This window comes from Carlito syrichta, unplaced genomic scaffold (genome assembly GCF_000164805.1).
Source record: "Carlito syrichta isolate Samal-C Ts95f unplaced genomic scaffold, Tarsius_syrichta-2.0.1 Scaffold305309, whole genome shotgun sequence".
NCBI classification, from domain to species: Eukaryota; Metazoa; Chordata; class Mammalia; order Primates; family Tarsiidae; genus Carlito; species Carlito syrichta.
The window spans coordinates 39,071-52,959 of record NW_007249405.1 but is presented as its reverse complement, the minus strand read 5'-3'; the positions used below and the strand labels follow the sequence as shown (position 1 = coordinate 52,959).

The 13,889-nt window shown below is 35.6% G+C and overlaps 1 protein-coding gene across 1 annotated transcript in view; it reads right to left on the bottom strand.

Annotated features, from left to right (window-relative positions):
* Positions 1 to 677: 677 nt before the first annotated feature.
* DPY19L1 (dpy-19 like 1) overlaps positions 678 to 13,889 on the bottom strand; it is a gene marked incomplete at its 5' end in the record, with an annotated part of 48,202 nt that continues 34,990 nt past the window's right edge. The window contains 5 exons of the mRNA XM_008061525.2: positions 678 to 3,535; positions 8,569 to 8,694; positions 10,619 to 10,718; positions 11,501 to 11,675; positions 13,575 to 13,694. Coding sequence (XP_008059716.2) covers positions 3,379 to 3,535; positions 8,569 to 8,694; positions 10,619 to 10,718; positions 11,501 to 11,675; positions 13,575 to 13,694 — 678 coding nt within the window. The remainder of the gene's footprint in view (positions 3,536 to 8,568; positions 8,695 to 10,618; positions 10,719 to 11,500; positions 11,676 to 13,574; positions 13,695 to 13,889) is intronic.

Here is a 13,889-nt window from a genome sequence, read left to right as displayed (position 1 = left end):
CTCAAGTAAGGTCCCTGGACTAACAGCATCATTAGGAACTGTCAAAAAAAAAAAAAAAAATACAAACTCTGGGGCCCTACCTTAGGCCAACTGAATCAGAAATTTCTGTGGTAGGGCCTCACAATCTTTCCAAGTGATTTTGATGCCTGCTAATTTTGAGAGCCAGTGTTAGAACACCTTCTTCCCCAAAGATGTCAAAATCAAAATGTCACCTTGTTAAGAAATTAATTATAAAGGAATGAATGGAGCTAAACTGCCTTTCCTCCACAGAGACAGAACAATAAAGCTGATGTTTTTATCAAGTAAAAACATGGTGCTAAAATTTAGAAAATATTATGACATCAAATTGTCGATGGTTTAATACGTGAAAAAAAGCTTTCAGCAACTCTATTATCCCCCAATATACAGTGTTAATGGATTATTATGTCCCTTGACAGAAAGGATAAAGGAATGTACGTAACTCTACCATAAATATAAGAAAAGTCTGGGTAATCTCAGTACCTACACCACCAATGAAAAGACCAAGGAGTACATTCCACTATTACAATCCTCCCCCTCTTCTCAGGACGGTGATCTGACTCAAACCAGTTCACAGCTCTCTTTCTATAAAATAAGGCCAACGCTGTTCACAGTTAAGGTGGAAAAGAAAATAACAATGAAGAAAAACACTTTCCACATTTTTTGTGATCTTTTTTATTTAACATATATAGTACATGTAAACAACTGGCATAAAATTCATAAAAATACGATACTCCTATGCAATATCACTTTATTCCTGGCATATCCTTTCATTTTCTCCTTAATATCACAGGCCTGTTTTAACACTATACTTTTTCTGCCAAGCATTTTTAGAGGCTTACCTTTTTATAGACATACTGTCCTAACTTTGTTTTTTTTAAATGTTATAGCAATAGCTATTTTGATCGCCTCTGTTCTTACTCTCTTCACACTAAAGCAAAAATATTTTTGAAAGCTAAAAATATGTTAAATACTGAGCTTTAATACTGTTTTGTCGTATATATGAAACCTACTACTACTCTACGTTACCACAAAAGCTATTTATACTCGACAGCACCGTGCTACGAGATGTGGTCAAGGCTGCATGTGCAGTGGACCCTCAAGGCCTCTGTTCCAAACTGAATTGCCTAAAACATAATCATAGCTTGCTGGGGAAGTTACATTCATAAATACTGTTACAAAAGGATTCTTCTGGAAAAAGTTAATTTAGACTACTTTCAATGTTCCCTGCATATGAAACAGTTATAACAGTATTTTAATGTTTTTTCCTGTACAGAATTTCCAATCATTACATACAAATTTATTTAAAAGGGAATTATTGGAGGGTGAGAAAAATAGTGAATAACTTTAAAAGTATGATTGTTAAAAATTGTAACTGCTAGATGTACAAAATCAGCCATATTTGGGTGAAAAACAACTGCAGATAAAGCAGAGCACACCTCCCCTCTTCCCTCCCACGTCGACTTTCATTCTCCTCGGCCCTGGTGCCTTCTTCCCATTTTTCTGGATTGCTGCGCGTCATTGCTCAAATGTTACTCCTAATCCACAAATCCCCAGCTGCTTCCTTGTTTTCTAAAACTGGCAAAAGCCTAAGAAATAAAACAGTCAACCAGCAAATGAGAAAGAGTCACCTCAAATCTGCAGAACACTGACAGAATTAATCTCCTAAGCCACCTTCAGGGAAGGAGCCTCCCTGGGCCTTGGTGCAGGGTTGGGGACAGTGCTCCTCACTGAGGGCACATTCCTCAGCTGGATGTACTGCCTTTGCAGCTAACTAATATAAGCAAGCCAGGGCTTCCCCCAGACCACGCATGTCCTTTGGCTCTGGTAAGAAGGCAGAAAGAGAACAGATACTCAGTGGCTCCCAGAAGCAGGCACTGGAAACCATCCCTAAGGACTCAGGTCTCAAGGACAATTCACAATGAGGTTAATCTGCCTGTGGTTAATAAAGAGAACACCATATAATTAAATGTGTAGACAGCCACGTCATGGTTTGCTTAGAATTTTAAACCCCCAAACCATTTTTCAGAACTATGAGGATTCATCATTTTGGAGAATCTCATTTCACACAAATTAACTTCTAAGAAACAAAAATTCATACAAGGAATTCAAAGCAGGTTTGAAAATTTCTCAAAATAAATAGAAAAAATAGAGAAAGACTGAATATGCTCAATCCTCATACTGAAATGATACTTTTTAGATGCAAAATTATAACATAAGGCTTAAGGCTTGGTCTTATTAAAGACAGGCATTCTTAAAACGAAAGTATGAAAACTCCATTCATTTATCATTATTCATTTACTTTTTTTTGACAGAAAAACTAGTCATGTTTTACTGTATCTTAATAGTAAAAGAAATATTACCATATATAACAGTCTACTCTTCCACTATAAATTATGTCTATTCAAATATACATTAGTTTCTAGATGCATTATATCTGGGGTTGTTCAAAATAGTTTTGCTTCAGACTACAATGAAACACAAAAAATTTTAAATGTGGTTTAAAGGTATTAAAATATAAACATTTGAATAATGCTAAAAAATGAGAAAAACACAGTTACCATTAAAAGTTTTTAAACTCAAGAATAAGTACTTGATAAACAATTAAATGAGCAAACAGCACTTATTTGACAAAAAATGTGGGAAGGGGGAGAGAGAGAGAGGGAGGAGAGAGAGAGAGGCATGATAATGCCATATGGCTGGAAGTTAAAGAAATTTGGTCCTAACTACTAAGTCCGAGAATGTGACTGATAATAGGCAGAAAAGACTTCATTAACAAGAACAAGAGAGAATAGAACACAAGGAAGTGAAATAAACAGATAATTTCACATGGCAAATACCCATGTCTGCCCCACCTACTATAACTCAAGTTGATGAAGAGCTGGCATGACAGAAGAGCTTGCATGACAGAAGAGCTTACAATAATCACTGAAATGTCCAAAAGCCAGGAGCAAGAGGCAGAAAAAAAGAAGGGACATTAATAGTCCATAATTTGCAAAATCAACCCCTCTACATTTCAGAATTAACCAATATTTTCATATCATCCTTGTTGCGACCCATTGCATTTTTTTAATACAGGTAGCTTTGCTCACAGCACAAATATTAAAGTCAAGTACAAGCATATACTCATTTGCATAGCAAATTTTAAGGGTGAATTGAAATAGTAACCAATTGATAAGGGTATAAGTCATCTTTACAATAAGAATGACATTCAAAGTAATCAAATAAAACGTTTTCTATTTGAAAACAGTTACCCATAAAAGTTTTTGGGATATGAATTAAAAACAACACATGACTTATTAGCAAAACATTAAAACCATTACTGATGTGGTTCTCTGTAAGTGGCAGTTCATGTGGCAGTCATTCCTTCACAACTTCTAGGACTTTGTAAACACTGTTCTGGAATACAGTAGTGAAGTGAGGCTTAGAATCCTTCACCAAGAGGTTGCATAAGGGAGTTTTCCCAGCATTAGCAGGATCTTCCACATCCCAAATTTCAGGCATACTGCAACCAGGCCTAGGAAAATGAATTAAAAAGCACATTAAAAATCAATGCACATTATATAACTGCAGCTAAAGCATAACACTTCTTTTGTTCCTGACCTCATTTTATTCTATTTAAATTAACTTCATTTTAAAAATCCTACTACCATAGTTATTTATGTTTTTATAAGATGCCATGACTCTAGGACAAGGTAAATGCAGCAAACCGAACTATAAAGGAAGAATCAGACCTGAGAATACATGTACTCAGCTGTTGGGATGAGAGAGACCTCAGTTAAACTCTGTTCCAGCTACTTGCTGAGAAAGCAGTGTTACGTTGTTAGCTTCCCTCAGTCTCAGTTTCCACATTTGTGAAATTAGGAAACAAATACCATTGACATAGGGTTGTTGTGAAGATTAAAGACAGAACAGGTATCTAGCACCATGCCCAGCACACAGAAAAAGGTACAATGTTGATTTTTGAAATTCTAATTAGCAGATATGCTTAGTTCACAGGAAAGCTGGGTCAATTGTACAGATGCTCCTTGACTTACAATGAGGCCATATCCCAATAAACCCATCTTAAGAGGCAAACAAGTTGAAAATGCATGTAATACACCTAACCACTCAACATCATGGTTCAGCCTAAGCTACCTTAAACATGCTAGAGACACTTATGTTAGCCTATAGTTGGGCAAAATCAACTAACACAAAATCTGCTTTGTAACAAAATCTGCTTTGTAATTTATTGAATATTGTACTGAGAGTGAAAAACAGAATGAATGCATGAGTACTTGAAGTACGGTTTCTATTGAATGCATATGGCTTTCATACCATTGTGAAGTAAAACATCATTAAAGTTGAAAAAGCATAAGTCAGACAGCTGGTATTCTAAAATGAGTTAATTTAAAGAAAATCTGGTAATATTAAGTGTGCATCTTAGTTACACGCATGACTAAATCTCAAAAGCAACATATTTTTTATAAGGAATGACAAGTAAAATCAGTATCCCATTATTTTGCCCAAAGTTCTGCAAAATAACTGTAACATTTATTTTAAATCAAAAATAGTTTCACAAAAGATACCTGCACACGTATGTTTATCGCAGCATTGTTCACAATAGCAAGAACCTGGAAACAACCATGCTGCCCATCAAAAGAGGACTGGATTAAAAAAATGTGGTACATATACACGATGGAATACTACGCAGCCATAAAAAAGAACAAAATCATGAATTTCGCTGCAACCTGGATGGAACTAGAGTCTATAATACTGAGTGACCTCTCACAAAAACAAAAATCCGAATATCACATGTTCTCACTCATATAATGGACCTTGAACATCCAATGCAATACTATGAGAAAATGACGGATGGTACTGGGAAACTATGGGGGGGAGGGGGATGGGATTAACAGTAGCAAATATCTGTCGGGGGATGGGAAAACACTTCTTATCTACAGGGTGCCTGAATGAAACGTCATTGTACACCTAACCCTTAACTGTACCCCACAAAGCCATAATAAAAAATACTGATTAATGAAAAAAAAAAAAAAATAGTTTCACAGATATTAACTGTTGGCTTTTTTGGCATTCATACTTTATTATTTGTCTTTTAAGATATTTTTAAAACAGAAAAATATATGGAAAATTATAGAGAATTGACAACTGCTTATGTTCTTTCACAGTTGCTTCACTTTCTTTTTTAAATAAAGTAAACTAAATTTAAAGCCAAGTCCCTTTTCTCCTTAGTGGCAGTCCCACCCCTGCTCTCTACCATGAAGCAAACACAAAAGCAGGAATGTACATTACTTTCACTTTTTAAATAACATCTTTAATTTAAAAGTAATCAATCATAATAAAAGTATCAAAATACAGACCTAAACAAAACAATAAAATGAAAATCACCATCATCTCCAATGTCATTTCTCAGAGATGACATATATAAACAATCCAGCATTTGCTAAGACCTTTTCTTATCTATGTTCAGACACACATGCACACAAATACAGACATGGACATATTTATATATATAGATGTTCTTGGGTTGTTTTTAACAAAAACTGGATTATTCTGGGGCTCTTTAACAATAAAATGTGGCCATTTTTCCATCTCAGTACATAAATAGTTACTTTATTCTTTTTAATAGCTGCCAGTACTCATATGTATTATTTAACCAGTTCTTTATGGATGGATATTTTAATTATTTCCCATTTGCCGTTATAAAACAAGGCTGCTATAAACATTTTTGTGCCTATCTCCTTTTTGCAAGCTCAACTTCAGAGGCAACATTATCACTGTTAAAGAACTACACAATTTTTTACTCTTCCTCCATCAAACTATCTCCTAGAAAGGTCTTGCCAGCAACTGTTTCCATGAAGAGTCCCAGTGCATACTTCCTGCATACCCTCACTGACACTAGGTTCTACTAACATTGAATGCCTAAGACAATAAGGCCAGGCATGGGTTTTCTACTTTTAATTTTCTCACATGTCAAGGCTGGACTGTTACAACACCAAGGGCCAAATGGTGATAGAGAGTGAGATATGTAGGAAGTAGAAAACTACCCAGCATTCTCAGGAGCTCAATAGCTTTAAGAGAAAAGAGAGAGCAAAGAGCTGCCTTTGTGAGCTCTGTCTGCCTCCTGCAACATTCTTTAGTCCTATCTGAGCTTCCTAATGTTTCCCCAGTCTACCCATCTACAAATAGCATTGGTGAAAATTTAAAAAATTTTCTTCTGCTGAATACATGTGTTTTAATTTTATGTCAACCCTATTATTGAAATTAATAAAACTAGCAGAGAACTGAGAATAAAAGAGTAGTTAATTAAAAACTCATCTACAATTTGCATTTGCATGTATTTTAGTGTTTGCATTTGAACAGTGTCAAGTATTTAAGGAATAATCAAGCCACACAATTAAATCACTTGTAAACGAGATCATTTAAATACAGTGCTCACCAATGTGTTGGGCACAGATTAAGCACTAGAGAAAAATTGGTCCTTCTTCCCTTTCTTCTCCTGTCTGAGTTTCTCACTTGCTTTATCTGTTCTGACATACTTTCGTGTTCCAGTAACCTATTGGTGTTTCAGGCCAGTGTAACTGAAATGCAGAGTGAAGGCAAAAGCAAGAAACTCAGTTCTTCCTTCTATAATTGTAAACACTAGATCTTCCCTTTCCTCTCCTATCTGAGTTCCCTGTTTGCTTCCCTGTGAGAAAAGAAAGCACAGTTTTTGTTTTATGTTAAGACTGAAGCAGAGTGGATCTGTCTGCTTCCTGACAGCATGTCCTCAGCCTGGCTTAAATCTTGTAGTAGATGGAAAGTGCTGTTTTAGTTAATGAGTGGGGCAGACAGACCGGAGAAAGTTGTTTTCTTAGCTTCCTCCCTCTCAACACCCCCTACAACAGACACAACAATGCAAATCAAGGCCCAGATGGAGAAATTCAGCACACAGCCCCTCTCCATCTCAGCTCTCAGTCTAAAAGCCTGTAAGTAATCTGGAGTCAGTTAAATGTCTGATTTTGCTTAATGTGCAAGATTTACTGCCATACTTCCTAAATGTGCCTTTATATTCAATTTGTGTACATGAACCAGCACTCTGCCAATCAGAACAAGGGGCTCTATCAATACCTTAGAACACAGAGCCTCTGTCTGCAATTTTCATATATCCAAATATTATGCAAGAGTCTATGAGAAAAAAATGAAGAATCTTGAATCAGGGTGGATCATTAGTTTGGAGGAAAAATTATATTTATGTTCTAGTAACTTACAGGTGTCTCAAGAGAGTGAAGCCCAAGGAAATAAGGAAGATCCCAATTCTGGCAGAAAGCTTTGTCAAGAATCTGAGATCCACCTACTGCAACTGTCAGCCCATTGTTCATTTATTATAATGTCCTCATAACATTTTTATGAGAGATGCTTATAACTTTTCTGTCCTAAATTTATAAAATACCTTTAAAAGTGAGTATGTGAATTTCATATATATTCATATATTTGCAGATGCTTAAAGCATTTTTTAGATTATTAGAAAATACCATTTTCTATAAATCCTAATTGAATTCAAGTCATTTGGCACATATTCTTAGGAAAAACCATTCAGCAACCAATAGTTATTTTAGTTTCCTTGTGGGCAAAGATGTGTAGACAATGTCACAGAACAATTTTCACTCATGAGTCAATATTTAACACCCTTATTTTTGAAACTGAATTATATGGTACATGTATCATATAAGTATGCTTAAGTCACACATACAGCAATCTCCTGAAGGTTTTTGTTTAAAGATAGTAAGATTTTAAAAATAATAGTATTCCATAAAATATCCTTCATTTCTGATGAAACTGCTCATGTGCTGTGGTTTTCATGGAGTAAATACTTTGGTACTTTAATAGCAGGATACTGTTGTCTGCTGTCTAGTCAACCAGGTGCAACATTTCTAGATAGTCAGCTTTAGAATTCACATTTGCTTTCAAGATCTTACAGTTGCTTGTAGCTATATTCTGCTTAGTCAATTTTTCTGTAGAAATAGAAACTTTTAAAAACTATAAACTCATGGGAATATGGGTCACAGTAAAGCTAGTTATTTTTCCATTCAAATAAGATGTGAAAACCAAGAGAGGAAAGTTTCATGTTAAGTTGATACTGATAGTGTCCTATCCATTGACAGAACATGCTGTGGTGCAGAGATGTGGTACGGACTATGGAGGTCCCAACTATCAGTTGCTGGACTGACTTCACTACAAGGAGACACCCCATTATTTGGCTTCTGAGTCTCAAAGTCTTTTGAAAGAAAATACATCCCATTTTAAATAGAAGTTTTTGTGAAATTATCAATCGGTGCCAATATAATCTCTGTAAGGTAGTATGATATGAAATTCATTATAAAAGAAACATATTTATAATAACTAGAAAAGACTCCAATTCAAATAATTATTAAAAACTATTTTCCACCTATACTTTGCAAAATGTTATGTGTATTTCACACATACCACCGCGGCAAAGCACTTGCCATGAGCTTGAATTAACTTTTAATGTCTTATGATTATAAAACATTAACTGTGTTCAATACTCACTTGGATCTTCTTATACACCATGACTCTTCGAGAATGTAATAATTTACTTTTAACTTTATCAATTCTCGCTTCACTTCTTCAGCTGCTTTTCGACTATACATTGAGTATACTATTTTCGTCCTGGCTCTAAAGAAAAATAATTGGGCAGAAATTTTTCAAGGTTAAAAGGATACAAGCAACATATTTGGAAGAAAGTACTGAATGGATTAGAACAACGGTCTCTAACCTTCTTGGCATAGGGGACCGGTTTCATGGAAGACAATTTTTCCATGGACCGGGGGTAAAGAGACGGATGGTTTTGGGATGATTCAAGTGCACATTTATTGTGCACTTTATTTCTATTATTATTACATTGCAATACATGATGAAATGATTATACAACTTACCATTAAAAAAAGAGGCACACACGGAAGTGGTAAATAAAATAATGGGTGCGCCACACACAGACTAAAATAAGTGTTGGATTCTGACTTAAAGCCTGCCATCAGATGAAGCTGTACAATTTAAGTATCAACTCACTTGCCAATCACTGACAGGATTTTGATATGTGTCTGCAAGTAACTGATTTATTATGGTCTCTGTGCAGTCAAATCTCACAGTTAATGTTAATCTGTATTTGCAGCTGCTCTCCAGTGCTTGCATCACCTCCTCAGCTCCACCTCAGATCACCAGACATTAGATTCTCATAAGGAGCGTGCAACCTAGATTCCTATCATGCACAGTGCACAATAGGGCTCACATTGCTATGATAATCTAGTGCCCCCGCTGATCTGACAGGAGGTGAAACTCAGCTGTAATGCAAGTGATGGGGAGGGGCTGTAAATACAGATGAAGCTTTGCTCACCTGTTCGCCACTCACCTGCTGCTGTGCAGCCAAGTTCCTAACAGGCCACAGACTGGTATCGTAGGCTAGACTAGACCCTGGACTAGAAGAAAGACTATAAGAGGAATCAGATCAAAGAGAATTCCTCTTAGGAGTTCCTGCTAAGGGCACTGGTGAGGTCAAAAGCAGAAGAAGTAGTAGTATGAGTTTGGGAGAAGAGACTTGGTTTTAATGCATCCTTTTATTTCCAAACATGGTCTTTTTGTTTGCTCACTTGTTTTGTTTTTAAATTCTTCACCATCTATCACACATAAGAGTAAGGTACCCTGCATGTGAACAGGGATGAACTACGACAAATACAACTACAGGACTACTCTGAAGCTGCAAAAGTCCCAACCTTGACATCCACAATAATTCATATTAAATGATTCTCCATTTTATTTCTAAATTTAAGAAAAACTAAAGTTATTCAATAAAATTTCTTGGAAAATTAGCTTGATAAAATAGATTTGTTTTTAATAAAAAGACTTTTTATTTACAAAATGTATATCCCACTACAATACAAAAGACTACACCAACAGGATTCACCTAATTGCTCAAGAAATGAAGCGCTTCACTCACCCTAGAAATTGCATAAAAATTAAATCTATTACCTCTTCTATGCAAATGCAAGGCTCTAAATTACAAAAAAAAAAAAAAAGAGAGGGAAAAAACAAGTCTCAAAAACCCCCCAAACAAACAAACCCCAAAATACCCAAGATTGTTCTAGCAGGCCACATTGGTGAAACCAGAATAAAACCCTCTTTCAGTGGGGTCTTATTTTAAAATGCTACTCAGAACTCAAGAAAAATCATCTATTAAAGAAAAAACCTTACTAAACACTATACATCTCTGAATCTCCAGGGGAACTTAAGGATGATGATGACTAATAAGAACTTGGATATTTTGGAGCCCTGTCGGCCTACAGGAAATTGACATGGTATGAATTTATTTTTCTGCCTGGCAGATAAGACAATTCCAAAGGATGTAGTTTCCTGCCCTGTAAAGCCTTAACAGTTTTGGTTCTACCTTAGTAGTCTCATTTCAAAGTCTTCTACTCCCCTGACTCATTAAGTTCCAGTTCTTCATATCCTTTTGGAAACACTCCTCATTACTTTGCTGGTTTCCTCACTCACTGTCCGTTTGTATGAAAAATTCATCTTAGATTATGTGATACTGTGTACTGACCTCAAGCCTGCATCTTCATAATGTGGATGATTCACAATGGGCCGAAGTGCGGAGAGCTTAACACTTGCCATTGTGGGCATGGCACCTGCAAACACTGCATCTGGAAAGCAAGAAGGAGGTCTTAGAAAGGCACTCAGTGAGTATGAGAAGAAGTCTCCTTTTAGTTCAATGCAATTATTCCACAGGTGACAGAGTAGAGACTTAATGCAGTTCACGTCTTCAAGATTCAATGGCAGAACTAGGATGAAGTCAGAGGGCTGATAAAGTGGTAGTTAGCAACCAGGCCTGGGCCAACTATTTACCTCGAAAAATAGAGCATCATCATCTCATCATTAGGGATTTCTTTATTTCTTAAAAAAAAAAAAAAAAGCGTAGCAATATTTCCTGATTTGAGCAAAGTATCAAATTGACTAGGAAAGCTTTATAGCACCACAGAGTTCTAGAAGATGATTTACTATTCAATCATTTGATACTCAGATGACAACAAAGCCCCTCTTTCTTCTATACATGAATAAAGATTACATTCCATGAATTAATTCCAAGAGGGAATGTGAAGGATTAATAGTAAAAATTCATTATAAAAATAAGCATAATAAAAATTATTTTAAACTTGGAGTTTCTAACTTTGAATACATTTTGAAAAAAATTAAAATTCATAGAACATGGCAAAATAAATTACTAAGAAAATATGTATAACATTTCCTCTGCAAACCAGTTAAGCAGGATTGAGGACTAATAACTCCTTTTTTTGGATATTCTAGAAGTAATATTGCTTGGAAAGAGTAAAATCACTGAAAATGGTTGGGTTTAAGATTTTGTAGTGGTATATAAAATTATGGGAAAACATTTTGCTAAATATAACTTATTTATTTATTTTTTTACCTGGTTTAGTACTATATTTGATCCATTCTATAAGTTCTTCTTGTGGTAAGTTGCTGAACTCCCCTACAATATTCCATTGAGTTTGTAGATTTGCTGAACCTTGTATGGACATTGCTGCCAATACAGCAAAAATAACAGCACCAGGATGTACTTTGCAAAAGAGCCATCCAAATAGCTGAAATCAAATTAAGAATACACTGTCAATTGTTAGTACAAAGTAGTACGCATCCAATAGGCTAAATTCTTCCCAGAAAAGAATGTGGTCTCTGTTAAAGTTCCAAACAAAGGATTATCCTAGTGAAAAATTCCAAAGACAATAACCCTCAGGATCAAAATAATTCTACCACCAGCCTTACATAGGTGGAACATGACTTGAGAAGCTCTTCTCTCAACCTGTTCTCTCTACTCCCAGGAGTAAAATCAAGCCCACCTACACAATTTACAAGGCCCAGTGCAAAATAAAAATGTGGGACCCTTGTTCAAAAATTATTAAGAAGTTCAAAACAGTAACAGCAAGCAATTAAACCAAGTACAGGGTGCTTCTGAGTGCAGGACCCTGTGACAGCAGAAATCCCACACAGCCTGAGGCGAGGCTTTCTATCTTCAGTCATGTTGTAAAATGAGACACTATGAAAGGTTTCCAACCAGCATCCTCTCCTGTCCCAGCCTATAGGAGTCACAACAGTGGAAGGCAGTTCCTCTCTAACGTAATACCGATATTCTGACTGGAAAACTCGAGGCAGGCTACTTTTTTCCATATTTTAGTCCACACTTAATAACAACATTTTGTCCCTATTGTTCTCTCATTATTGTTTCTCTACATGTCTATAGAGCTAGATTGCAAGCTCTCTGAGGCACATATGAGGGGAGACCCTCAAAAAAACCAGAATTATCCTTTGGATGGTGGGCCCCTTATAGTATATGCAGAAATTGTTCCTCCAGATCAAATAGTCAACCAAAGTTTTCACCTGGAAATTTTGAGAAGGTTGTGTCACCATCAGTAGAAGAAACATCCCAAGTTATGGCAAACAGGTGACTGGTTCTTCTACCATAACAACATACCTACCCCCACCATGCTGAGTGTTCAGCACTTTTTGACCAAAAACGGCACGAGGCCCCATGCCCTAACCCTCCCAATCTTGCCCTAAGTGACAGTTTTTGTTTCCGTGGATGAAAAAATTCTCAAAGGGAAACATTTGCTGATGTGGATGAGGTGAAACAAAAAACAGCAGAAGCTCTAAAAAGCATAAAAATTGTCAAGTTCAAAAACTGTTTTGAGTAGTGAAAAAGCATTGTGATAGATGTATTACATCAAACAAGAGTACTTTGAAGGTGACTGAAGTTTAAACATACAATATACAATTTTTAATAAATAAATTGTTTTGGGGGTCCCTCCTCGTATACAATTTGGCTATTAATTTTTCCATCCACTCCTCTACCCCTATTCCTAGAGTGAGCAGTGTAGGTGCTTAGAAATATCTGCTACATTTAAGACAGGCATTGCTATTGCACTACAGGTGGCTGACTGATGAAATGGTGGCACTAAGGAGAAACATAAATCTGCGAATACAGAGCAGGGGTCAGTTATCCAGGAAAAAAAAAGCTGCAAATCACCAAGCAAGGCTTAAACTAAATTTTAAAAGGGCAAAAGTCAGGGATGTACACACAAATGTACAACAAATAAATTTTAAAAATTTAAGCTTGATACTAAAAAGTAATATATAATTTGAAAGTGCTTTTAACTTAAAATCAATTGTTAGAGTTATTTATGATATGAATGTGAAAAAATTATTTCTGCAATTAAGCTCTGCTTAATTACCTGTAATAATCACTAATAAGCACAGCCAACTAATTTAGTGTTCGTTGTACACCAAAGGCTATTTTAGAAATTAGAAAGACAGAAAATGATCAGTTTTGGCTTTTACCCTTTAGAAAAGATAAGTACAAAACCATGAAGAACCTTATCTATAATGACTTGGAAGACTTTGGGTAATTCATTATTATTTCCGGGTCACTCAATAAAATGTTGACGTAAAATTATCATAGCAATTATACTCCACCATAACCATATTACCTGTCTTGAGCAGATCAAAGATGCCATGACACACATGTGTGGTGTCAAGAAGAGTTTTAGTCTCATAATTAAAATACCCAGGGCTGTATATGCTAATAACTGCAATGCATGATAAACCAGCTGAAAGAAAGAAAATATTGTTTTTACTCCTACTATTTGTACAGTTCAAGACTATTAAGCTAATGAATACACAGAAAAGGATACTGAAATTTCTAAAACAATTCTTAAAATTCACTTTCAAACTGCTCCATTTTAGTAGAAGGCTAAAATTATAAAGTCACTAAGGCAAGTGTTTTTCTTTTTTTTTTTTTTTTT